Consider the following 26,838-nt stretch of genomic DNA (forward strand, 5'->3'; position numbering starts at 1 on the left):
CTGGAGACCTCAACTCAGAAACTGGGTCCTACCTGCCACTGGGGAACGGTGGGAAGGCGACGGATTTAAGCTTCTTGTCCTCTGCTGCAGACAGGCAGTTTTTGATGGTCTCTTCCAGCTGTTCTTCACATTTGTCGGAGCCCCACTGGGGGATGTGACAGTGGATGACAAATTTGGCTGCGAGTCCACTGGATTGGCTGACAGCAGCTGGGACACAGGAGAGAGATGCAGTTATTTCCAGAGTAGGTTATTTCCTGAGTCCCACCTTAAGCAGGGTGATTAGGCCAGGCCTCCCGGGTGACCCTGGAGGACTAGGAGGTGACACATCCCTGCTACTGTGAGGCAGGTTTGGCAGGAAGCAGAGCAAGGGACAGCTTGTGATTTTTGGTGACCTGTCAACAGGCCTCAGGTCAGAGTGGATCCTAGGGACAGGAACACATCAAAATCACATCAGGCAACTGTGGAAGATTAAGTAATGCCATCTCCAAACAACAGAATCCTTGGGTTCTTAACTGGTCCCTGACATGGCCCAGGGCACATTGTGACTGCAATTAGAGACAATGAAGATAGACTGCCAGGGTTGCCACACTGCTTAGGTTTAACTGGTGACTTGCTTGCCGCAATGGTAGGATTAAAGGAATGTGCCACAGTGTCTGGCTGCTTGGATTGCCCTTGCTCTCTCTCTCATTCTCATTCTGTCTTTGTTTTTGTTTTTTGTTTTTTGTTTTTAGATAGGGTTTTTTTCTGTATAGCACCAGCTATCCTGGAACTTGCTTTGTAGACCAGACTGGCCTCAGACATGGAGATCCACCTGCCACCTGCCTCCACATCCCAAGTGCTGGGATTAAAGGCATGTGCCATCACCATCTGGCAAAGTTTAATTAAAAAAAAATATTTTTATGGGTATGAGTGTTTTGCCTGTGTGTCTATCTGGTTACTGTATGTATGCAATGCCCAAGGAGACCAGAAGAGGGCAGGTCCCCTGGAACTGTAGTTACATATGTCTGTGAGCCACCATGTGGATGCTGGGACCCAGGTCCTCTGGAAGAGCAGCTGGTGGTCTTAACTGATGAGCTATCTCACCAGGCCCTCTCCTCTGTGTCCCCCCCCCGAACTTTTTATTCACCTAAACTGGCAGGGTCTTCCAACACATGTGAAGTGCCCACAAGCCAGAGCGACAGTGGCAGATCTTGTAAGAACATGGCAATGGAGGAGTCTGAGGGAAGTCCCTGTGGCCGTCACTCATCAGAGGTGGCTTTTCTGTCCCCATGCTTGGTTGTGCCCTTCACTCCCCAGCTCCTTTGGCCATCTTTTCTGAGCCTTTACCATGGAACTAAGCGGCCTGGTTCAGAGATGCTTTGCGTGACCCTGGGATCCTCACTTGGCCATACATCTCTTCATTCAAGGTCACACCGACATCCACTGTACAGCGCACATGACAGAGGCTCAGCCAGGGACACGTCTGGCTTGAAGAACACACATGGTGGCATCCAGGCTCCCAGGCGCGTCTGCCAAGGACGGTGGTGTCCTTGGCCATTTTTACCAGTTCTAAGAGGTTCCTATTTTCCACATGTTTCAGTGTCTTTGGGAAGGCATACGTCTGGTGGGGTGGGGTGGAGTGTTGACTCAGACGTTTCAAGCCATGGCTGCTTTCCCAGAGGACTCAGGTTCAATTCTCAGCAGCCACCTGAAGACTCACCACTGTCTGTGACTCCAATTCCAGGGGATCCGATGCCCCACTCTGGCTTTGAGGGCACCAGACATGTGTTGGAAGACCTTGCTATTGAGGTAGTAGTCCACCTTGTCTGAAGAGCTCCCAGAGCTCTGTGCAAAATAGAGGGCTTCCTTTCTCCAAGGGCTTTCCCTTCTCCACTGACCTTATCTGGAGAGAGTCTCTAAGCACAGGCGCCTGATCTCATCTGGAGAATGACCTGCACTGAGCTTCCTGCAAACGCTGCATGATTCAGCGCATACATTTCCAGAGTATGGTAATGAGGTACTGTGTTATAACCAATCAGCTCTTACCACCCGTATGTATGGTAATTCGGAACCATGTTATGACCAGTCAATCCTTTCTGCCCATAACCCTTATACACCCTACCCCCAGAGGAGTAAGCAGAACCGTCTTACTGAAGGGTCTCCGGAAGTCCTTCCATCCGAACCCCTGCTTACCACTTTGCCTCCTCTGCCCTCATGGGCTGGAGGCCAGTGATCCCCAGGAGGGAAACCTACAGATATGCAGGTGATACACTTACATACACGTTGTCAAAATATCCATACGTAGGAAATAAAAAAACAAAAGGCATATATCTCATAGTTGCCATCAGCCTGCAAGAGACGGAAGCTCTTTTTTTTTTTGATTTTTAATATTTTTATTACATATTTTCCTCAATTACATTTCCAATGCTATCCCAAAAGTCCCCCATAGCGCCCCCCACTTCCCTACCCACCCATTCCCATTCTTTTGGCCCTGGCATTCCCCTATATTGGGGCATATAAAGTTTGCAAGTCCAATGGGCCTCTCTTTCCATTGATGGCCGACTAGGCCATCTTTCGATACATATGCAGCTAGAGACAAGAGCTCCGGGGTTCTGGTTAGTACATCATGTTGTTCCAACAATAGGGTTGCAGATCCCTTTAGCTCCTTGGGTACTTTCTCTAGCTTCTCCATTGGGAGCCCTGTGATACATCCAATAGCTGACTGTGAACATCCACTCCTGTGTTTGCTAGGCCCCGGCATCGTCTCACAAGAGACAGCTATATTTGGGTCCTTTCAGCAAAATCTTGCTAGTGTATGCAATGGTGTCAGCATTTAGAAGCTGATTATGGGATGGATCCCTGGATACGGCAGTCTCTAAATGGTCCATCCTTTCATCACAGCTACGAACTTTGTCTCTGTAACTCCTTCCCTGGGTGTTTTGTTCCCAATTCTAAGAAGGTGCACAGTGTCCACACTTTGGTCTTCATTCTTCTTGAGTTTCATGCGTTTATCAAATTGTATCTTATATCTTGGGTATCCTAAGTTTTGGGCTAATATCCACTTATCAGTGAATACATATTGTGTGAGTTCTTTTGTGATTGTGTTACTTCACTCAAGATGATGCCCTCCAGGTCCATCCATTTGGCTAGGAATTTCATAAATTCATTCTTTTTAATAGCTGAGTAGTACTCCATTGTGTAAATGTACCATAATTTCTGTATCCATTCCTCTGTTGAGGGACATCTGGGTTCTTTCCAGCTTCTGGCTATTATAAATAGGGCTGCTATGAACATAGTGGAGCATGTGTCCTTTTTACCGGTTGGGACATCTTCTGGATATATGCCCAGGAGAGGTATTGCTGGATCCTCCGGTAGTACTATGTCCAATTTTCTGAGGAACCGCCAGACTGATTTCCAGAGTGGTTGTACAAGCTTGCAATCCCACCAACAATGGAGGAGTGTTCCTCTTTCTCCACATCCTCGCCAGCATCTGCTGTCACCTGAATTTTTGATCTTAGCCATTCTGACTGGTGTGAGGTGGAATCTCAGGGTTGTTTTGATTTGCATTTCCCTGATGATTAAGGATGTTGAACATTTTTTCAGGTGTTTCTCTGCCATTCGGTTTTCCTCAGGTGAGAATTCTTTGTTCAGTTCTGAGCCCCATTTTTTAATGGGGTTATTTGACTTTCTGGAGTCCACCTGAGACGGAAGCTCTTTAAGGAAAAAAAATGCATGTCCTCTGCCTCCCGAGGTCAGGCCCCATGAGCCTCTCCGTGTAAGGATTTAGTCAGTGGTGGCTGGCAACTCTCGTTCACTAGTGTGACATTTGTCCTCATCCCGCCTGTGGTGGTTTGCATGAGAAAAGCCCGCTACAGGCTGTACGTTCAAATGCTTGGCCTTCCAGTTGGTGAAACTGTTCGGGAAGGGTTAGGACGCATGACCTTGTTGGAGGATGGTGTGCCACTGGGGGCAGGCTTTGAGGTTTCAAAAGCCCATGCCATTCAGCTGCTGCTCAAGCACTATGCCTGCCTGCCTGCCTGCCTGCCTACTGCCAAGCTGCTCGATTGTGGTGTTTTCTCACCACAATAGAAAAGTAACTGAGACGCCATCCAGCTATGCCAAGGCCGAGAACAGAACTTGATGCCCTTCTTGTAAGGTCAGTTACCCTTTTTATTTTGAAAACTTAATTTTTCTCTTTCTGAGGGAAAATTATATTTCTCTCTCTCTCTCTCTCTTTCTGTGTGCACGTGTGTGTGTGTGTGTGTGTGTGTGTGTGCACGTGCATGCAGGCCACACAGTACATAACATATCAGAGGGGAGTCACTTCACAGACACAGGGGAGTCACAGACACAGGGGAGTCACTTCTTCCACTAAGAGGGTCCCCGGGGCTGAACTCAGGTTTTTAAGCCCATGGCGAGAACATTCACCGGCTGAGCTTTCTCGCTGGCTCGAGCTGCCAGGTTATAGATGGCCACCCGTCCTCTCTGACAGCTTTAAGGATTCTTCTTGACTTCAAAACACCTGACCAAATCTCTGTGGCATTCCAGATTTATTTTCATTTGTTTGGCCCAACCTGAACTTGCACTTAAGAACCCTTTAGCAGGGGCTGGAGAGACGGTTCAGTGGTTAAGAGCACTGGACTCAATAAAGTCACTTGATGAACTTCTGTCTTTGGTCTGTTGCTGGTGCCCTATCTGGCTTGGGTGAACAGACATTTGTTAGCCTCAAGAAAAGCTCAGCTGGGGCTGGAGAGATGGCTCTGAGATTAAGAGCACTGACTGTTCTTCCAGAGGTCCTGAGTTCAATTCCCTAGCAACCACATGGTGGCTCACAACCATCTGTAATGGGATCTGGTGCCCTTGTCTGGCATGTAGGCATACATGCAGATATACCATTCATACAAAAAAAAAGGAATAATAATAATGATGACAAAAAGAACTCTTTAGTTACAGCTTCATCATTTGCTCACAATTTCCAAATTGTGCCTAGAAACACATCAGAGCTCCTTGTCCTGGGTTCTGGTTGCTTTTCTCACACATTTCCAGGAACCTCTTGGAAGCCTCTTCTGACCCTAAGACCAAGTAACCTTTCCATCCGCTGACTCTGTGCTCTGCCAGAGTCGAGGTGACAGAGGGAAGCTGGCACTGGGATGGAACCCTGACAAGGGCAACTTCCCGGATGGAGGGTTGATTGTGACTCACAGTTTGAAAGGAGACAGTCTGCCATGGAAACCGCTTAGCTTCCTAGCAATCTCAGCCAACAACTGTGAGGTGGTTGGTTAAACAGTATTAGAAAGAAGAATGTAAATATTCCATTAGCTCATGTCTCCAGCCTCACTTCCCCCACCTAGGCCTCATCCCAAAGGTTCTACAACCTTCCCAAAGAGTGCTGAGAGCCAGAAGCCAAGTGGTCAAACATGGGCCTGTGTGTGTGGGGGGGCATTCCATATTTAATATCGGTGGGCAGTGTAGACCTAGGCCTAGGTGAGGACCCTCTACTCTTTCTGTCCTAGAAACACAGATTTTGCACCAACTAGAACCCTAGATAGAAAGCTGTGAGAAGGTTAGTTTTTAAAGTGTTTTGCCTGCCTGTATGCCTGTGCACCACATGTGTGCAGTGCCCACAAAGGCCAGAGAGGGCAACAGGTCCCTTTGAACTGGAGTTACAGACTGAGCTGACTGGAGGTTGCTGGGAATTAAATCCTGGTCCCCTGGAGCCATCTCTCCAGTCCTGGCTATGTGAGTTTTACTCTGGCTTTCTTCCCTAGTGATGGGAATTGAACCTGGGCCTCATGAATGCTAGGTGAGTGTGTAGCCACCTAATTCCCCATGGGGATGAGCAGTGGTCTAACTTGGCAGCCTTAATCCACCGAGCCATCTTGCTGGTTCATGCCACCAAGGTCCTCTGCCTCAGGCCAAGCCACAGAACACCCAGCCTTGGACTGAACCTTGTGAAATGGAATCCAAGATGAATCTTCCCCCTATTAAATTGATTTTCTCAGGCATTTGTCATGGTGATGGGATGCTGGCACAGATATTATTCAGTTACAAAAGAGAGGAGAGGGGATGATACATTCTACAATGTACATGAAATTAAAAAAAATACTATGTCAGCTACAAAATGCCAGACACAGAGGGCCTGTCACTGTATGTCTGCACTTATATGAAATGTCCAGTCCAAGTGACTCCATAGGGACAGGAAATAGATTAGTGGTTTCCACAACCTGGACTTTTTGGTCAGAGGTGGTAAGAAATTTCTGAAAGCAAATAGTACATCAGGTTGTCCACACTGTAGAAGTATTTGATACCAATGAATTACATGCTTTAAGAGGCATATGGGGTAAATTATATGTTCTGTATGTCTTGGTGCACACATGCAAAACTAACCCAAATAACCCCCGAGACCATTTAGTGTTCACCTCTTCTGCTCATGACCACAAGGGATCCAAGAGTCCCCAGAGCATAGGAAACAACCTACACTGGCTGTTCAAATTCAGAGCGGTTCTAAAGCAGGCCCCCTGCCCCAACCCCGTGCATGCATGTGCATGTGCGTTTCTCTGTGTGTGAGCGTGTTCAAGCGTGTGTGTGTGTGTATGTTCATGTGTGTGTGTGTCTGTGTGTCTGTGTGTGTGTGTATGTGTGTGTATTTAGAGGCCAGAGAGAAGTCTTAGTGTCACCTTCAGGAGCACTTTCCACCTCCTCTGAACGGACTGTTGCCGGCCCAGAATTCATCAAGTAGATTAGACTACCTGGCCAATGAGCTCCAGGGATTCTCCTGCCTTCACCTCCCTACCACTGGCAAGCCTATGACATCAGATGTGCCTGGATTCTAGGGCTGGCTCATCCTCTTGTATACAGTGACCATGTATGGATGTGGGAGGCTGGAGGTTGCAAGGATGGAGTTGAGATGCAGCCCAGTCCCACACTCACCTTCAGCGACTTCCAAAGGGCCTTGGGACTTGCGAAGCTCCTTCACTGTTTCCAAGAACTCTTTACCCCCAGCCTTTTCCAAGGCTTTCCCTGCAAAGGAGAACATTGGAGCCGTGGTGAATGTCCTGTCAATAGAATCTCATTGTTGGGCATGCTAGGTCAGGAGGTATCGGGGTGACATGTCTCATTTGTTACACTGGTTTGCCACTGGCGGCGCTGGTGGCACAGCACAGAGGTCTGTGCAGGATAACAAGCTTTGTTAAAGGACCTCCGTCCCCCACCCCATCCCTGCTTCCACATCTCTCTCTCCCTCTCTTGTGTTACTGAGTACGGAACTTTAGACTTCCCTCTTGCTAGGCATGTCATCTTCCACAGATCCACGTCCCAGCAGGGAGGAACACCCCAATCTGAAAAACCTTAATCTAAACCTTTCCAAATGCCAACACAACACAGCCCGGCCAACGTTCCACACCTGGTCTCTTGTCATGGGTGGGTCACTGTGCTATGTGTGACACATGACTGGACCCCCATCTCTCTTGGGAGCATGGGGAAGGTGTTGTGTGTTGCTGAAACACTGTTCAAGTCTGTTGAAGTCACTCTCAGTGCTAATAATACAAAGTTCTTCTGAAAGGCATTCTAACAATTCCCGTATTCTTTATGTGTATGAGTGTTTTGCCTGAATGTCTGTCTGTGCACCCTGTGCGTGCCTGGTGCCCATCAATGGCTTCCCCTGAGTGGTGTTTTCAGTTCTCCTTTTTGTAACACAGGCAGAGGGGAGGACATAAAAACGCAGCAGCGAAGGCAGAGTAGCAGCAATAGTGGCAGCTGCGTGGCGGTAGCAGCAGCAGCGGCGGCGGCGGCAGCTGAGCAGTTGGCAGGATGAGCTACCAAGGGGGCCAGGGGCCAAATGACAGCTGAGCTGTTTGAGGGCCAGTCACTTGCACCTGGGACCTCAGGCAGAGGGACGACTGAGTCCGAGAGAGCTGTGTGGACACTGGACTGGACCCTGCCACTTCTCCAACCCCCCAGGCCTTACCTATCTCTTCCTTGAGGTCGATCTCGGCTGTGGTTGGGTGGACGATGCCCTCCACCCTCATGGAGCCAATATGGCTGATGTCACTCTGGGTCAGGGATAGCTGCATTAGGAAGAAAAGATGGTGACGATAGGAAGAAGATGAACTTCCTCATTGAAAAGCATTTCAGTGTAACGGTCAGCATCGCTTTTCTCAACCATCCAGGTTGAGGGTCAGCACAGGGGCTCAAAATACCAGTGATTTCTTTTGTTTGGAGAAAGGGCCTCAGGTAGCTTAGGCTGGTCTTGAATTCACTGGGGAAGCCAGTGCTTGTCGTCAGCTCCTCTGCCTCTACCTCCCAATGCTGGTATCACAGCCCCGAGCCACCATGCTTTGGAGACCAGCAGCCTGCCATCATTGCCCGGAACAGACATGGATTCTCCCGTCCCCTTTCTCTCTTGTCATTTATGTGTCTTTTGTTCCTAACCCTGGTGACCTGGGTCACCTCTGGCACATCTCAGTAGCTGTGTGGAAAGTAGCCCAGGCTTGCTCTCTCTTAACTCCTTCAGGAGTACAGAACTCTTGGGAGGATGTCTGTGGTCTTGCTGGGGAGGAGTGGGCTCTGGGCTCCCACCCTGCCCTTACCTGTGACAACTGCCATCCCCAACCCCTCTTCTGTGCTAGGGATCCATTCAAAGCTTTGTGCGTGCCAGGGAAACTTTCTATCCTTGAGCTACACCCTCAGCTGGAGTACTATATTCTTGGAGCTGTCTTATGTGGTTTTGGCAGAGTAGAAGGAAGAAACATTTCCCAGTGTCTTCTCCAGGGAGCAGGAACCTTCTGATTCTCTAGGTAAGTTTGGGAGCAAGTTATGGCCCTGGAGGAGACATACATGCCACCTCTTTGTGTCTCAGTTATTATTATTTTTTTAATATCAGAAACGAATAAGGAACCTGCCACTCTCTGCTCCCTGGAGACCTTGTGGTCCCCAGCTGTCTGGATGGGGATACATCTATCTCACTTGATGCAGGCTGAGACCAGGCAGCATGCAGAGATCCGCCTCACTGGCTACTTCCCTGTGTGTCTTACTTCAGCCCCGGGTTGGCTCCGTAGATAATCTGTCTGCTCGGTGAATTTGACGCTCATAGAAATGAATTATTTGCATGTCTGGCAGGATGCTGAGAAATTGCTGGAATATACCATGTTAGGTTTTTATCTTTCTCCCCTCCCTGCAGCTAAGGAAGGAAGGCAGACTGAATAATTGACAAATAATTCATTCCTAGCACCCGTCATATTCAAGAAACATATATTGCTATTCTCTGCCTCTGTTAAATGACATTTCATCATGGAAGCTAGGCCTCTTCAAGCCTGGCCGGCAGTTAGCAATAGATTTTTCTTGGTGGGTGAAGACATAGTGGGGCTTGGGGATTTCCCAGCAGAACCAGGATGCCGATCTATTGTCCCGATCCTCTAGGCAGACTTTAGGCTGACCTAACGTTGACCAGCACCCACTAGCCTGCTCTAGAAATATATACGACACCTGGACGGAGGAGGCATCTCGGCTTGTGAGCGGTGGCATATACAGAGGCGCTTACTGCAGCCCAGTCTGTGTTATTACCTTCTGCCCCAGAACGAGGCTCTTCGAAGACAAGATGGTGAAGCCATCTCCCGGCCCATCCTCCGAGGTGGAATTTGATGTTCCTTCTTTATCGCTGTCCTTTGCTTTAGACTGTGGGTGAAACCAGAGGAAAAGATAAGAACCAGTCCAGAGAGGTTCGCCTGCCTGGGATTGGGGGAGAGTCTTTCCATGGCCACTACCAGCGTGAGTATAAAGGGAAGTGGTCAGGCAACAGACGCTGGACGATCGGTTCTGCAGTGAAGGTGGCTGTCACGTGTACTCTGCTACTGAGTTGCATTCCCGGTCCCTCTCTGCTCCCTTCCACTCTCCTCCTCTCCCTCTCCTCTCCCTCCTCCTCTCCCTCCTCCTCTCCCTCTCTACCTTTCTTTCTTCTCCCATCTTTTTGATGGTGCAGGAAGAAAACGGTTTCAGTTTGGAAACCTTCAGTTCCAGGGAGCGGGAACTTCCTGATTCTCTAGATAAGTTTGGGAGAAAGTTCATAGCCCTGGAGGGGACATACATGCCACCTCTTCGTGTCTCAGGGTTTTTTTTTGTTTTGTTTTGTTTTTTGTTTTTTTTTCGATACAGGGTTTCTCCCGTATAGTCCTGGCTGTCCTGGAACTCACTTTGTAGACCAGGCAGGCCTCGAACTCAGAAATCCGCCTGTCTCTGCCTCCCAAGTGCTGGGATTAAAGGCGTGTGCCACCACCACACGGCTTTTTTTTTCTTTTTCTTTTTAATATCAGAAATGAATAAGGAACCTGCCACTCTCTGCTCCCTGGAGACCTTGTGGTCCCCAGCTGTCTAGATGGGGATACATCTATCTCATTTGATGCAGGCTGAGGCCAGGCAGCATGCAGAGATCCGCCTCACTGGCTACTTCCCCGGGTGTGTGTGTTTGACATTCATACACACCCAGCATTGTGCTTTGCCTACCCCTCCCCCTATCGGAGGGTGTCTATGGGTTGAACTCAGGGTGTCAGCCAATCGTGTGACAACAGTTGCTTCTGAGCCATACCTCAGGTCAGGGAAACAGTAAACAGGAAAGAAACGGCTAACACAATATGGACGGCGATACAGCTCAGTGGGTAGAGCATCACACGTAGGAAGCCCTGGGTTTGACCAATAAATGAGGCCTAACAGCATACAACTAATCCAGGGACTCAGGAGGTGGACACTGCAGGGTCAGAAGTCCAAGGTCATCCTTGGCTACATAGACAAGCGAGGCCAACCTGGGCTACAAGAGTTACTGTCTCAAACAATGAAACCAAACCAAACCAAACCAAACCAAACCAAACCAAACCAAACCAAACCAAACCACACCTGGTATCATAACAATGATTATGGGAGCCCACAGGCCCCTCTAGTCTTTTGTGTCTAAGATTTACAAGCACCCAAGCCAATGGTTCTCAACCTGTGGGTCTCGACCTCTTTGGGGTCAAATGACCCCTTCACATAAAAGTTGCATGTCAGCTATCCTGCACATCAGATATTTACATTGTGATTCATAACAGTAGCAAAAGTGCAGCGGTGAAGTAGCAACGAAAATAATTTTATGGTTAAGGGGTCACTACAACTTGAGAGTCTGTATTAAAGGGTCACAGCACTAGGATGCTTGAGAACCACTGAATTCTAAGCCAAGCGGCTAGGTCAAGAAGCTACATTCACGCTGGGCCTCCCTCCTCACCAGGATTGTCCTGGGGCCCGGTGGCAGTGGCACAGACTCTTGTATGATATTTTGTTGTTGTGGAGATCTGCAGAGCGACAATCTAAGCGCTCTGGTGTTTAACCGAACCGCCAGTGATGGAGGTGTTTGGTGTCTCTGCTGCTCAGGGCTACTGAGCACGGGAAAGGTTGCTTACTGGATCTGAGGAGCCAAGCTTTCAATGGGATTATTATTATTGTTGTTGTCGTCGTTGTTTTCAAAACGCTTGGGAGAAGGCCTAGCACCTCTCTCCCCAGTCCCCTGAATGCTGGGCCATGCTCCACCATTAAGCTATACCTCTAGTTAAAATTTTTGTTTTCAAGACAAGGTTTCTCTGTGTAGCCCTGGGTCTTGGAACCCACTCTGTAGACCAGGCTGGCCTTGAACTCAGAGATCCACCTGCCTCTGCTTCCCGAGTGCTGGGATTGAATTAAAGACTTGAAGACTTGTGCCACCATGCCTAGCTCCAAACTCCTGCCACCTTGACTTCCTGCTCCATGATGGATTATATCCTTGAACTACACTCCTTCTCCCTCAAGTATTTTATTACGACATTGGGGATAGGGAAACCGAGGCGGACACTAACCTTGCATGTGAAGGATGTGTCCCCATGATATCGCCACTGCTCAAAGATCCCACCTCCTAATCACATCCCTTGGGGGTTACGTTTCCAGAAAGAAGCAGGGTGCCTACTATGGGAATACCTGGCTCCCAAAAGGCTCCACCGCTCACCTTCTTGGACGTCCGTGGCTTGGTGGCCTTGGATTTCTTACCCCCCTTCTTGCCTGATGCAGCCTTCCTTCCTCTTTTCTCTGGGGGTGGGGAGAGGATCGTCTCTGACTTGCCTTTGGTCCCTCGCTTCTTGGCCAGCAGTTCGGGGTGGATTCTCGGCAGGACACCCCCACTGGCGATAGTCACTCCTTTCAGTAGCTGAGAGAGGAATGTAAAAAGCTGGTCAGGCCTGCGCAGGCTATCTCGGGTCTCAGCACTGGCCAAACAAGGCTTAAGTCTGGCTTCTGCTCAGCTAACAAAAAGTGATTATCGCAGAGCTACCGGCTCGCTCATCCTACGCTTGCAAAGCGTTTCTCAACAGGCATGAGGTTGTCTGTGGTCTTGCATAGAAAGCAAAACACAGCGGAATCAAAGGGTCAGAGAAGTCAAAACTGGCACGATGCCCAGGGCTCTGGAGTTTCAGATGACAGTGGAGAACAGAGAGCTTCACGTATGGGAAGCACAGCTGGTCAAACCTGGGTTCAAAGGTTAACTAACTCAAGAATGAGATTAGGCTGGAGAAATGGTTCAGAGGTTAAGAGCACTGACTGCTCTTCCAAAGGTCCTGAGTTCAAATCCCAGCAACGACATGGTGGCTCTCAACCATCTGTCTTGAGGTCTGACACCTTCTGGTGTGTCTGAAGGCAGCTACAGTGTACTCAGATATATAATAAATAAATCTTTAGACTGAGGAGAGTGGGGCCGAATGGAGTGAGCAGAGGTCCTGAATTCAAATTCCCAGCAAGCACATGATTGCTCACAACCATTGGTACAGCTACAGTGTACTCATATATATAGAATAAGTAAATAAATCTTAAAAAAAAAAAGAATGTGATCCAGTGGCTCGCTCGCACACTCTCAAACCTGTGTCCCATAGGAACCTACACTTGGCCATGAACCTCCCAATGGATGCATTTTGAACAATCAGAGGACAATCATATATTCTGCATATTCTAAATCAGAGGGTGGTCTGAACCCACACTTCATCCTCCACCCCCTAGCTGTCCATCCGTTACCAGAGCAGCACAGACACCTTGGGAGTCTAAAAACATCTACAGCAAATAGACAGTTATTACAGCATTTTCTTTTGCATGCCTTCGTTTTGAATTTTTCTAGCAATCCATTTTTATCACATTTTTTTGGCAGGGGGCGGGGGTGGGGTGGGGGGAGCGATCACTCTATGATCGCCTGGCCACTTTGAAGATTCTTTAGTTTGAGAAGAATGAGATCGGAACATGAATATAGATAGAAATTCTCATACCATTTACCCCCCAGCGGCCTACTGTGCCCAGGAAGACATTCGCTTGACTGTGGAGCCCATCAGTTCTAATGCATAGATAAGGAGTCTCCTAGTCATACCTCAATACATCACCCACAGGGTTTGAGTTAAGAAACTGCCAGGAATAATTATATGCACGAGATGGATTGTTTTTTATAAGGAGACCAACTCTTGAAGGCACGGCAGAGTCTGTTCTAGAGGGGATTTGGTCTTTGAATGCAAAGATCTGCTCTTCTCGGCTTGGGCCTGATGAGCGAGCATGCGCATGAGCATTGCGTGCGTGTGCACGCGTGCGCAGATGGGACTGAGAAGTATCTCTGGTATGACTGTGGCTAGGTCCATCCAGGAGCATACCTGGGGCAACCGCCCCCCCCCCCCCGCTATTCCCCTTCCCCCGCCGCCCTCCCTCCAAGCCCAGGGTGCTGACCTACCTGGTTGAGTTCCTCGTCGTTGGCAACGGCCAGCAGGATGTGTCTGGGAGCTATCCGTGCCTTCTTGTTGTCCCTCGCAGCGTTCCCAGCCAACTCCAGGATTTCCGCTGGAATATAAACAGAGGTTAATAGACAATCGAGTTATATTATTACTGCTGTGTATGTAAGTGTGTGCATTCATCCACGGAGAGATCAGAAGAGAACAAGTTTATGGAGTTGGTTCTCTCCTCCCACATGAGTTCTGGGGACTGATCTGTCGGATCTGTGCTACAAATGCCTTTACCTCTGAGCCATCTTGCCCATCCTAAAGCTTGCCATTTCTGCTTTGGGCTGTGATTTTAGTCATCCAGAGCTGTGTGTGGCCCAAAGGCCCCAGGTTTGATACAGCAGGCACTCCATACCATTTTTTTTCCCCTGAAGACTTGCAGAGTTCAGAAGAAGGTGAGCTGCCATGTAGGCGTTAGGAATCAAACCCAAGTCCTCTGCATGAGTGGCCTGTGGTCTAACCACTGGACCATCTTTAGCTCTTTTTTTTTTTTTCTTTTTAATTTTTTTTTTTATTTCTCTAAAAATTTGTTAGTGTGTGTATGTGGGGTGGGGTGAGCATGCCACAGTGCCCTTGTGAAGGCCAGAGGACAACTCGGTGGAGTCTGTTGTAAAGATGGGCTGTAGGGATTGAACTCATGTTACCTGGCTCACCTTGACCAATACATCATCTTCTTAGCGCTCTCTCTCTCTCTCTCTCTCTCTCTCTCTCTCTCTCTCTCTGCCTAAATCAGGGTCTCACTATGCAGTCTTGCATGGCCTTGAACTTGCAGGGATCTTCCTGCCCCTGCCTCCTGGGTGCTGGAATTAAAGGTGTGAGCTACTTTTGTTTCTTGCTCCTTTTCTTTTTTCTTTGGTTTTATTGTTGTTGTAAAATTTTATTTTATTTTAGATTTATTTGCTTATTTTATGTATATGAGTACACTGTTGCTGTCTTCAGACACACCAGAAAAGGGCATCAGATCCCATTACAGATGGTTGTGAGCCACCATGTGGTTGCTGGGATTCAAACTCAGTACCTCTGGAAGAGTAGTCAGTGCTCTTAACCACTGAGCCATCTTGCCAGCCTTGATTTATTTTATTTTTAATTAAAGGTTATTTTACTTTCTCTTTAGTTGTGGAAAGATGCTTCATTTGCTTTAAAAATTGTGAATGAGGAGCTGGAGAGATGGCTCAGTGGTTAAGAGCACCGACTGCTCTTCCAGAGGACCCAGGTTCAATTCCCAGCAACCACTCGATGGCGCACAACCATCTGTAATGGGGTCTGATGCCCTCTTCTGGTGTGTCTGAAAACAGCGACAGTGTACTCACATACTTAATATACATAATTGCTTTTTTTAAAGTGTGAATGTGGAGCTGGAGAGATGGCTCAGAGGTTAGGAGCACGTCTGCTCTTTCCAGGGGGACCAGAGTTCAGTTCCCAGAACCCGTGTCAGGCTGCTCAGTCTCCTGTAACTCCAGGATCTAGCACCTTCTTCTGGCCTCCATGGGTACCCACATACATATGGGACACACACACACAAATAAAAACAAACCTTAAAAAAAGAAAGAGTGACTACATTTGGCGTGGTGCCTGCTTATTGGCACTGGGGAGGCCGAAGCAGAAAGATCCCGAGATCCAGGCCAGCCTGGGCTACACCATGGGACACAGCCAATCAAACACACATACACAAACCAAAATGAAAAAAATAAAAGAGTGGTTTTAAAGAGAACGGTTTGTAGTAGAGAGCTGGAGGCGACGGGCCAACGTCTCACTGGGGGAAGATAGGGCTGCATGCTGGGGGTGCACAAATGTTCTGTGTGGAAGTATGTGGATAGTCTCTGGGCTTTGAAGGCATCTGCTGGTACAATAGTGTAAATACCCCGGCCTGAAATGAACAGGGAGGGGATGCTTCACGCATCAGCTCGACCTCATTTCGAACAGAAGAGCCCATCAAGGTGCTATCATTCAGAAAAATCGACAGCAGTAGTTGCAACTCGGTTCATGTATGCCATGTTAGCCAGGCAGATGTGATTCACAAAAACATCAGAATAAAACAAACAACAGAGTTAAATATTTATATGGCATTTCCAGAATGGAAAAGCATTAATGAACTGCTGATTCTTCTCAGGTCTTTCCTGAAATACTCAGCAATTCCTAGCAAGCTTACCAACAGTTCACTGACACAGTGACCATTGTGTGTGTGTGTGTGTGTGTGTGTGCACATGCCCATGCATGCCTGTGCTGAGGCCAGAGGTTGAGGTCAGGGGTAGTCCTCTATTTCTCTCTACCATACTTTTTCATAGTCTCTTACTAAGGTGGAAGCTTGCTATTTTGTCGGCTAGACTGGCTGGCCGATGAGCTTTGGGGATCTGCCTCCATCCCACACTCCAGGCAGAGCACCAATAATGCCATTTGGGGGACATAAGAAAGGTGTAACTTGCTGGGCAGTGGTGGCGCACACCTTTAATCCCAGCACTTGGGAGGCAGAGGCAGGCAGATTTCTGAGTTCGAGGCCAGCCTGGTCTACAAAGTGAGTTCCAGGACAGCCAGGGCTACAGAGAAACCCTGTCTTGAACCCCACCCCCCCAAAATAAAGAAAGAAAGCAGAATTCTCAAGGCACTTAGCCTTGGCTTGTGGGAAGGGGGAAATGACACACTAAGACTTTGTTAGAAACATTGTTACTTGAGAATAAACTGACCCCATAGGGTCTCATCCCACTTAATTCTCTAGGCTGTGCATATTTTCCTTGCATAGATTTTTGTTTGTCTGTTTTTCAGACGAGGTTTCTCCTGTGTAGCTCTGGCTGTCTTGGAACTGCTCTGTAGACCAGGCTGGCCTTGAACTCAGAGATCCACCTGCCTCTGCATCCTGAGTGCTGGGGTTAAAGGTGTGTGCCACCACACCCAGCTGCATATGTATTTCTTAAAAGGCAACCATAACATTGTTGCATTTCTGCTTTACACGTGACAACAACTTAGCCATCAGCGGAGTTAAGTGAGACGTGCAGGATGCATCTTCCCTACTGGGTGGAGTGGTGCACATCTGTGACCCCAGCACACAGGAGGTGGAGGCAGGAGGATCAAACTGAGTGTGAAGCCAGCCTGGTGAAATAGTAAGGTCAGGCTAGGCTGGGCAACCAAGTGAGACCCTGGGTTAAAACCAAACAAGCCACTCTTGTCCTGGCTGATCTGAGACTGTGTTCTTGAGTGTGTTTGTGTGTCCTCCCCCACTCTGTGTGTGTGTGTCAATCTCAGATGTCATTCCTCTGGGGCTAGCCACCTCATTTTTGAGACAGGCTCTCTCACGGAGACCTAGAACATGCTGACTGGCAGGGCTGGCTAGCCCGCAAGCCCCAGGGATACACCTGTTTACACTTGTCCAGTGCCAGGATTTCAAGTATGTGGCACAGTGCCCAGTTTTTACATGAAGTCTGGGGATCAAATTCAGGTTCTCATGATTGTCTGGCAAGCACTTTACCAACTGAAATCACTCACACACACACACACACACACACACACACACACCACCACCACCACCACCCTTTTCTTTAAGTATACCAAAAGCAAAACAAACAAGAACCTCACAACTCCGCCCCTGACTCCCCCTACCCCCCCAACTCACTCCATATGCAGCATTTTCTAATGTAAGCTATACTTTGTTGGGCAGGTCTAGAACAGTTTAAATGTGGGCTCTCTGTCCTATGTGGACCAATTTTCCAATGCCCTTTCTACTTCCCCAAAGCCTTTAGAAGCCAACTTTGGCCAAGCAGGCCAGGAAAAGGCCTGCTATTATCTGGAAGTATCTTTGAGGTGGGCATTGGGAGATCCACAGCAGCCTGCCCCAAGGTGAAGGACACCTGCCTGTGGGGCCCCTCACATGCTGGAATTACCTGCTAGGTACTCAATGACCGCAGCCATGTAGACGGGAGCACCTACGCTGATCCTGTACTTGAAGGTTCCCTTTTTCAAGTAGCGCATCAACCGGCCTACTGGAAAGATGACGCCGGCCCTGGCTGACCGGGACAGCTTGGACATTTTCTTCTTCCCGCTCCGGCCTGACATCTTGCCTCGATTTTCCTCTCAGCTTGCTGACAGAGTGGTCTATTGGCACCTACACAATACTAGAAAGGAAAGAAGGCAGGAATGAGATTGGCTGGAGACATCAGAGGCACATCAGTGTGGCTTTCGGACACATTGTGACATTTCTGGCTGTCCTGTGGAGGCAGCTGATCCTTGGCTGCCAACATAAGAAGCTGCAGGCAGGAGCTGGGCAGGGCCTCTGAAGGGCATCTTCGACCCCCACACAAACATCCCTTCCCGCAGGGCAGCCCCAAGCAGCAGAGGCCAAAGGAAGTGGGGGAAGTTACACTCCTGTACCCAGCTGTGCAGTGATGGCCAAGAGGTCATCTCCTTGTCCCCAGACCTTGTGAATATTACTCTGTATGAAAATGGGATTTTGCAGATGTGATTAAAGTTTGTTTTTTTTAAGTACAGATCCTCATACTTGGGATTGGCTGGGAATTCTTCATTCTATTGCCTCTACTCCTAAGTAGCTGAGATTACAGGAGAGAGCTGCCACACCTGGCTCCATGTTTCGTTTTAAAGATAGAGTCTAATTATGTTGTCTTGGGTGGTCTCACATTCACTATGTAGATCAGGCTGGCCTTGAACTCACAGATACCCACCTGCCCCTGCATCCTCAGTGCTTGGACTAAAGACCTGCACCACCACAGGCCACAGTTTTACATGGTGTTTCTCAAAAGAAAGCACGTTCCAGTGTCTCTAGTAATGAAGTCTTTTTTTTTCTTTTAGCCAGGGTCTCAGGTAGCCCAGGCTAGCCTACAATATACCCACCTTTTGTTACTTGGCAGGTTTTTTTCTTCTACCCTTCTTCACACCTTCTCAATCACCCTTTCAACCCAACACTAAATAAGAGAGATTAAAGGTTAAAGGGAAACACTAAATAAGAGAGATTAAAGGTTAAAGGGAAACACTAAATAAGAGAGATTAAAGGTTAAAGGGAAAGAGATCCCTGCATAAAGTTAGGGGTGGGAAATGGGGCAACATTTTTGTTGTTAGACTACTTCCTGTTGAGTGTCAAGTTCCCTGGGGGCAAGACAGGCTACCTAATTTCTTCCCTGCACTTAACAAACCACGATCAACAGTGACCTACAGCAAACAACCAACAACCAAACAATACCTCCCCATCCCCCACTCCCCACACTGCTTCTCAGGGCCCTAGCTCTTATATAGTCTCTGAAGATGTTCCAGAATTTAATATGTCACACACTCATAGAAACTATCTGCAGCTGGCAAAGTCACGCCCCTGCTAGAGCACAAGACAAATCACAGTCAGCTGCTGCGGTCAGTCCAAAGTAGCCACATATCCCACATCTGGGATTATAACAAGAACATATTTTAAAAATATTTTTGTGTTTTTCTTTTTTTTGGAAAAAAACCAAAACTCTAAAATTGTCACTGTATTGGAAGTTAATATGCAGTTGAGGATGACCTTGATTGAACATGTGATTCTCCTGCCTCCACCTCCTGAGTACTGGGATTGAAGTCATGTACAACCATAACAAGTTTACATGGTGTTGGGGATCAAACCCAGACCTTCCTGCACACTAGGCAAGCACCCCGTCAACAGGGCTACATTCCCAACCCCAGAATACCATTCTTTAAAACAGAAGCCTTCCCCAAAGGCTTCATAATTGATGAATTATGTTGTTGCCTAGCAACTAGACAGCAAACAGAACCCAGAGTTTTGTTCCTTGGGATGGGGAATCCAGGATGACTTGGGGGGTACTTCTGAAGTCAGCACAGAGAGGTGGATTCCATGTAACGCACCGAGGGACAAGGCTCTAGCTTACTGTCCCTTATGAAGCCATCTTCTGAGTGAAGACAGCTGTGGCATCCTGGACACAGTTTTGCTCTTGTTATTTTGAGACAGGGTCTTTCTATGTAGCCATGGGCAGTCTGTGTCAGGTTTGCTCAGACACAGTCTTTCTAAGGCTAAAAATAATTGTTAAAGGGCTGGGTTGGTCTCAAGCTGTCAGGTAAGTGAATATTGTGACCAAAAAAAAATCATATACTATTTATAACTTATATAGTAAAGATCATAATATATAACAAAGTATAACAATATATAATTATGGAGCGGTATAATTCAGAGTAAGTAAATTGCATAGGACAAACAAGAGCAGAGTAAAGCCAGAGGCATTTCTAGGAAGTGAGTCAAAGCTCTCTGCTCCAGGGTGATGGCATTCCCTTGTTGATACAAAGGAGAAAGTAAAAATAAACTGACATTCCTTCTGCCCACAGAGGCAGCAGCTCACATTTCCACAAGGCTGTCTTAGCCGCAGCCCACGTGACAACGAGAAAGCCAAAGGCTCAAAGGATGATGGGAGATAGTACTAAATGGATGCCCAGCTGCTGGGAGATACACAGCTAGGGTTACTGAACCTCGCACAGGACATTTTCTTATTTATTTTTGCATGTGCGTATGTACATATGTGTGTTTCTGTGTATATGTACGTGTACTGGACAGTTTTATGTCAACTTGTCATGGGCTAGAATCATCTGAGAACCCCAGTTGAGAAAACACTTCCATAAGGTCAGGCTGTAGAGCATTTTCTTAATTCAGGATTGATGGGAGAGGGCCCAATCCCTTATGAGTAAGGCCACCCCTGGGCTGGTGGTCCTGGGTTCTATTAAAAAACAGGCGGAGCCTCTCCATGGCCTCTGCATCAGCTCCTGCCTCCAGGATCCTGCCCTGAGTGCCTATCCTGGCTTCCTTCAATGATGGACGACAATGTGGAAGTGCAAGATGAATAAACCCTTTCCTCCCCAACTTGCTTTTGGTCATGGTGTTTCATCACAGCAATAGAAGCCCTAAGACAATATATGTGTGTGTATGTATGCATGTGTGTATCTATTCATGAGTGTGTATGTATGTATGCATGTATGTGTGTGTGTGTGTGTGTGTGTAGGGGATGGGGAACTTGCATGAATGGCACTCCACAGAGTGCAGCTGAACTCAGGTCATCAGGCTTAGCAGCACTTGCCTTTATACACTGTGTCATCTTGTAGGTTTAATTTCCTGTTGCATCCCAAAGTCTGTTAGGGTTGAGATATTTTACACATCAACTATGGAATTAAGAGTAATCAGTCCTGAGACATTTCCTTCCTTCCTTCCTTCCTTCCTTCCTTCCTTCCTTCCTTCCTTCCTTCCTTCCTTCCTTCCTTCCTTCTCTCTCTCTCTCTCTCCATTGTTTTCTTTTTATTCTTATTTTATGTGTATGAGTCTTAATTTATTGATTTGTTTGCTTGGCTGTTTATTTTATGTATAAGGGTGTTCAGCCTTATTCACAAGCATGCCTGCTGCAGGCAGGGACCAGACGAGAGTGCCGGATCCCGTGATTGCAGTTACAGACAGCTGTGAGCTGTCACAGGGATGCTGTTGAACAATCCTGGGTCCTCTGGAGGAGCAGCCAGTGTTCTTCACCACTGAGCCATCTCTCTAGGACCTTCCCATAATTCTGAAGCGCATCTCTATTGCGCCTCTGGCACCCGCTGCAGGGCCCAGGGAACACCACATAGGAGGATGGAGAGAACACAACAGAATCTGGTCCTGCACATAAGACGTGACCACAGCCATCATGGACACACAGCAGTTGTCACTACCTGAACAAGTCTGCACGTGGTGCCAGAGATGTGAGAAGGAGGGCACTGGCGGGGGAGCAGAAGGGGTTGGCAGAAATGGGGGGGGGGTGAGAGAGGCTATAGTGGTGAATGTGACTGCAGACAGTTCTATACAAGTATAAAATTGTCAAAAAAAAAAAAAAAAAGAAAAAGTCTATAGAATGAGGCCTTTGTTTTGTTTTGTAAAACATCTTACTGTGAAGTCTAGGCTAGCCTAGGACTCACTCTGTAGCTCAGAGTGGCCTTGAACTTGAGGCTCTGCTTTCCAAATGATAGGATTACAAGTGTAAATAAGAACTGGTTCTCTTATTGGGAGGAGAAAGGGGTATTTATGCCCTGGGGAGGTGGCCAGGGTCTCTGGGGCCAGGTTTGTGTGGCTGTGCACCACTGGTCAGGGCAGGAGTGATGGAAGATGCTTTGCGTACATATTCAGGGAATGTAGGGTCTAAGGAGGGGATGGGAAAGGGACCGTGGGGGTGGGGGAACCTTATAAGGTCAAACAAGGACTGAAGCCTGGTAACTGTCAGGGTAATAGATTCTTACTGGGGCTGATGGTAGGGGAGCCACTTTATGGCACCAGGTTGGAAGTGGGGAGGGACCCACCTCTTTCCATCCTCATTTTGAGGTATGGGGGTTGAAGCTCCCTCTACCCTTCCTCTGTAACCCTGGGCCTATGGTCCCACAAAGGGTTCCTTCCGGGCTTTTTGTTTTGCTTTTTTAAAAAAACGAATTCCTTATTTTATGTGTGTGACTGCTTTGTCTGCATATATGTATGCACACCACGTGCATGCTTGAGTCCGTGGAGGCCAGAAGAGGCCATCAGATCTCCTAAGAATGGAGTCTCAGACAGTTTGAAGCCGGCATGTGGGTGCTGCAAGTTGAACCCAAGTCCTCTGCAAAAGCAACAAGTGTCCCTAACCACTGAGCCATCCATCTAGCCCTTCAGGTTTTGAGGCCAGCAAAGTAACTGCAAGTGTTTCCCTAGGAAAAAGACACAGCAGCATTAGGAATGGGTCTTCAAAGACGGCCCCTGCCTCTACACTGGAAAGGGAGCGTTTGGGACGAGAGAACTGACCAAACACCAATGGCAGGTGACTCACACCAGGAAAAGAGGACTTCGGGATTGGTGGATCATTTCAAGTTATTTCTGGGAGCTAGAGAAATGGTCGGGTGGTTAAGGGCATGGACTACACTCTTCCAGAGGAGCTGAGTCCAATATCGGGGGACTCACAACTGCCTGTAACTGCAGCCCTAGAGAATCCAGTGCCTTTGGCTTCCACAGGCAAGTGCATAAACTCACACTCAAGACGCTTACATCTAACCAAAAATAAAACTTTTAACAAAGATTATTGCATCGAGGCTATAACTCTGTGACAGAATATTTGCTTAGTGTCCAAAAGGGCATGGAACATTTAGTCCCCTGTCCCCTTGAGACAGGGTCTCACTGTGTAGCTTGGAACTCACTATGTAGTCAGCCTGGCCTTGAACTCACAGAGATCTGCTTACCCGTCTCCAGAGTGCTAGAATTAAAGGTATTCCTGGCCTAAAGGCCCCGAAATGGATCTCCAGCACCACAAAATGTACTTGGCATGATTAACAGATTATAGTGAGAGGAAAGGGGGTGTGTCCATAGACTGCTGGAGTCACGAGCCTAGAAAAATGAGTGAAAAGCTAAGTGTGATGGTGTAAGCCTGTGATCTCAGCACTCAGGAGGCAGGAGGATTGTGGGAAGTTTCCTGGGCTACATAATAAGACCATGTTTCCAAAAAAAAAAAAAAACCAAAAAAAAAAAAAAACAGAAGAAAAGGAGGAGGAGGCAAAGGAGGAGGCAGAGGAAGAAGAGGGAGAGGAAGAGGAAGAGGGAATAAAAAATAGCAATGCTTCAAAGAATGAGACCAGGAAGACAAATCAGGCACACAGTGAGACAGATCTTTAAGATCTGGAGGGGCACACGCAGGCAGAAGGAACAGAAAATGTCACCGTGTTTGGTGTGGGAGTGTGTGGTAGGGTGGGGGACAGTGGGTTCTACTGCAGGGAGTGGCATGATTGCTCTGAGGACAGCATACAGAGAGCCCAGGGAAGATCTGTTTAGGAAGCAGGCCAGGTAGACAGAGGCCAGGTGGAGTGGGTAAGGTAAGATCTAGTGGACGACATGATGGACCACAAATAACTTCCCTGTGGGACATCTGGCCATTGAGCCGTTTTAAGACAGGAGTGAACTCCCGGCCAAGGGGAGAACCCTGATGAGGAGGGTGATGTGTGGTAGACTCTGGCCATGAAGGATTCTTCAGAACAAGGAGCCAAGGCTTCTGGAACTGACTGCTCCCTGATAGCATCGCCGCCTCGCTCCCATGTCAGGCCTGAAAATCTGCACATGACAAACTGCAGTTACTCAAGAAGTGGCTCCTGCAGTTCTTGCAGAAGCTGAGGGCTGCAGGCTGAGGTGCTTGGCATTGGATTGGCTGGAAGATAGCCTCCCAGCCCCAATAGTTCCCTCCCCACAGCCTCCTCACTTTCTTCTTTCTTTCTTTCTTTCTTTCTTTCTTTCTTTCTTTCTTTCTTTCTTTCTTTCTTTCTTTCTTTCTTTCTTTCTTTCTTCCTTCCTTCCTTCCTNCCTTCCTTCCTTCCTTCCTTCCTTCCTTCCTTTCCTTTCCTTCCTTCCTTCCTTCCTTCCTTCCTTCCTTCCTTCCTTCCTTCCTTCCTTTTTTTGGTTTTTCGAGACAGGGTTTTTCTGTGTAGTCCTGGCTGTCCTGGAACTCACTCTAGACCAGGCTGGCCTTGAGCCTCCCGAGTGTTGGGATTAAAGGCGTGTGCCACCACTGCCCGGCCTCACTTTCTTTTTAAATTGGGGGTTCGAGCAATGTATCAGTGGTTAAGAGCACTAGCTGCTCTCTTCCATGGGACTTAGGTTTCATTTCTCCATTTCTATCAGTTAAGGTGGCTAACTCCAATTTCAGGGGGTCCAACGTCCTCCTCTGGCCTCCATGGACTACATGCGCACGCGCACGCGCACACACACACACACACACACACACACACACACGTGTGCGTGCGTGCTCCCACCCTATAGGGTGACGTGGAACTTCCTACAGAGTCCAAGCTGACCTCAAATCACGATCCTCCTGCTTTGGCCTCCTCATGGCTTGGATGATAGACATACGGCATGGTGCTCAACTCTTGCACACCATCCCTGAGGTGAATGAAGTGGGTTTGGGGTATTTTATGACATAGTTCACCTACACTATTTTTAAACGCTTCTATGTCGTTAATGCGTTCCTGTTTCACATGTCACTTTCCCACTAAGTATCTAGGTATTCCTCAGAGGAATGCAAGCAGTAACTGCCTTAGACTGTTGTCTCTGACGGTGGCACACAGGAACAAAATGACGCTGAGTGTTGAAAATGTCCACGGTTTCTGTATCCGTGCTGTCTGAAGCTGCTGACCTCATACATGTCTTGCAAGTGCTCTCTGTCCCGGAGGAAGCAGGAGCTGCAGATCGGAAGTGTGAACATCTGACAAGCTGGGGGGGGGGGTCAGGAGCCAAGAAACGCAGGGAACACCAGGTGTCACTAGCACTGTCCTATGAGCTGGGGACGCAGGACAATATCAAATGTCCCTGTCATCTCACAGTGGTTGTCTAAGTCAGCAGGCAGTGCTCAAATGCATGCGGCTCCTGGCAGAGAGGAAGAAAGGAGCCCGGAGTGGGAGCAGGAGGCTTTGTGCACCCCTAAGTCATTGGCTTCAACAAACCTCTTTTGTACAGCAGGAAAGGTGGCTCATGGCTAATGGCCTTTCTCTCATACATTCTAATTTTTTATAAAATACACTTTCGAATTGTTTTGTTTAAGAAGTTCATCTATTTAACCTCTAGATGAAGTCAATTCTAAATCGTTCAGAGAGGCTGGTGGTGGAGGTGTATACCCATAATCCCAGCTCTTCCCAGGTGAAAGGAGGAGGATTAGGGATTTAAGCCCAGTTTCACTCGTGTATATATGCACATATGTATGTATACATATGTATGTGTGTGTGTATGGATATATGTGTATATATATATGTGCATATATGTATATATGTGTGTATGCATATATATGTATGAATGTATCTATGTGTGTATGTATATATATATATATATATACACATATATGTATGTGTTACACACACACATACACACACACACACACACACACACACGGAGTTCAAAGCTGGTTTCAGCTACATGAGACCAAACAAACCAACCCTCCAAACAAACACACAAACAAAACTCTATCCCCTCAATCAGTTCAGGGTCGGTTCAGGTTAACAAAGATGCACAGTGAACCCACCAAGCCAATTACATGCTTTTTCAGTCACTGTTACATGAACCCCCCTGCCCCGCCCCCAAGGCTTAGTAAGTCCGGTTGCCAAGGAAACCACCTGAAAGGCCCACCATAGAGTAAAACTCGTCCTGTCGATGTGTTGTGTGCCAAATGGACAGGAGCACCCCACACACAAACACACCTACTCCATACAGACACACACACACACCCTTTCCTAACACAAACCAGAATAGTTAGGCTTCTAAGATATAAGTTTGTAAGATACTTTGGGACTCCCTAGGATGAATCAAGACAAGTCAGGTCCTGCCCTAAAACTAGAAATTAGGACCAGTAATAGCAGAAAAAACAAGTGACTTTAAGGGGACTTTAGGGATGCTTAAAATACTCATGAAGACAAATGAGCCAGGTAGGGAAAGTGGAGACTTGATGCCACAGGGAAGCTGGTTGTAGACTGCGGAACAGAACAGCTCCTAAATACAAGACTCCCTTCTGCAGCTTCAGGCTTCCTGTTAGTCCCAGCTTGGCACAGTGGAGGAAGCAGGGCCAGGTGAGGTCTGTCTGTACGATGCCCACCTATAGGCTTCACCTAGGACCAGAGGGTTCTTAGTGCTAGGAAACAGAGCTTCTCAGACAGGCTGCTGCCTCTAGGCAGCCAGGTGCCTCCGGGAAGTTGGAATTTGCGGGTTAAGACACCTTGCCCATTGCTAGAACGCACAGGGGAAGTGAGGAGGGCTTGCTCAGAGTTGGCAGGTTCCCAAATCCACCAGGAAAGGAAACCTCTCACCTCCCGACCTCTGGAAGGCCCCTGAACCTTGGGACCAACCCTCCCTACGTCTATTCTTCCTCTGCTGTAATCAGAAGAAATCGCCCTAACTCCTGCCTCTGCTAGGATTCCTCACTCCACTCTTGTCTTGGAAGGACAGAGGAAGTTCAATGTTTGAGTGAGCTTGCATCCACAGCCTATGAAGTTAAGTCTGGGGACGGACTACCATCTACAGCAACGGTTCTCAACCCGTGAGCCGCAGCCAGGATGACCATTAGAAACCAGAGATATTCTATTACAA

At 47.9% G+C, this 26,838-nt stretch overlaps 1 protein-coding gene across 4 annotated transcripts in view; it reads right to left on the reverse strand.

Moving 5' to 3' along the window:
- Positions 1 to 26,838, reverse strand: part of LOC110302660 (core histone macro-H2A.2) — a 46,318-nt gene that overhangs the window by 2,423 nt on the left and 17,057 nt on the right. For all 4 annotated transcript variants that reach the window (XM_021173452.2, XM_029482542.1, XM_021173455.2 and 1 more), the window contains exons 2-8: positions 17,645 to 17,875; positions 13,727 to 13,833; positions 11,978 to 12,175; positions 9,541 to 9,651; positions 7,946 to 8,045; positions 6,910 to 6,999; positions 33 to 207 (exon numbers count right to left, since the gene is read on the reverse strand). In XM_021173452.2, coding sequence (XP_021029111.1) covers positions 33 to 207; positions 6,910 to 6,999; positions 7,946 to 8,045; positions 9,541 to 9,651; positions 11,978 to 12,175; positions 13,727 to 13,833; positions 17,645 to 17,816 — 953 coding nt within the window. In that variant the 5' untranslated portion in view covers positions 17,817 to 17,875. The remainder of the gene's footprint in view (positions 1 to 32; positions 208 to 6,909; positions 7,000 to 7,945; positions 8,046 to 9,540; positions 9,652 to 11,977; positions 12,176 to 13,726; positions 13,834 to 17,644; positions 17,876 to 26,838) is intronic.

The sequence above is a fragment of the Mus caroli genome, chromosome 10 (assembly GCF_900094665.2).
Source record: "Mus caroli chromosome 10, CAROLI_EIJ_v1.1, whole genome shotgun sequence".
Taxonomy (NCBI): domain Eukaryota; kingdom Metazoa; phylum Chordata; class Mammalia; order Rodentia; family Muridae; genus Mus; species Mus caroli.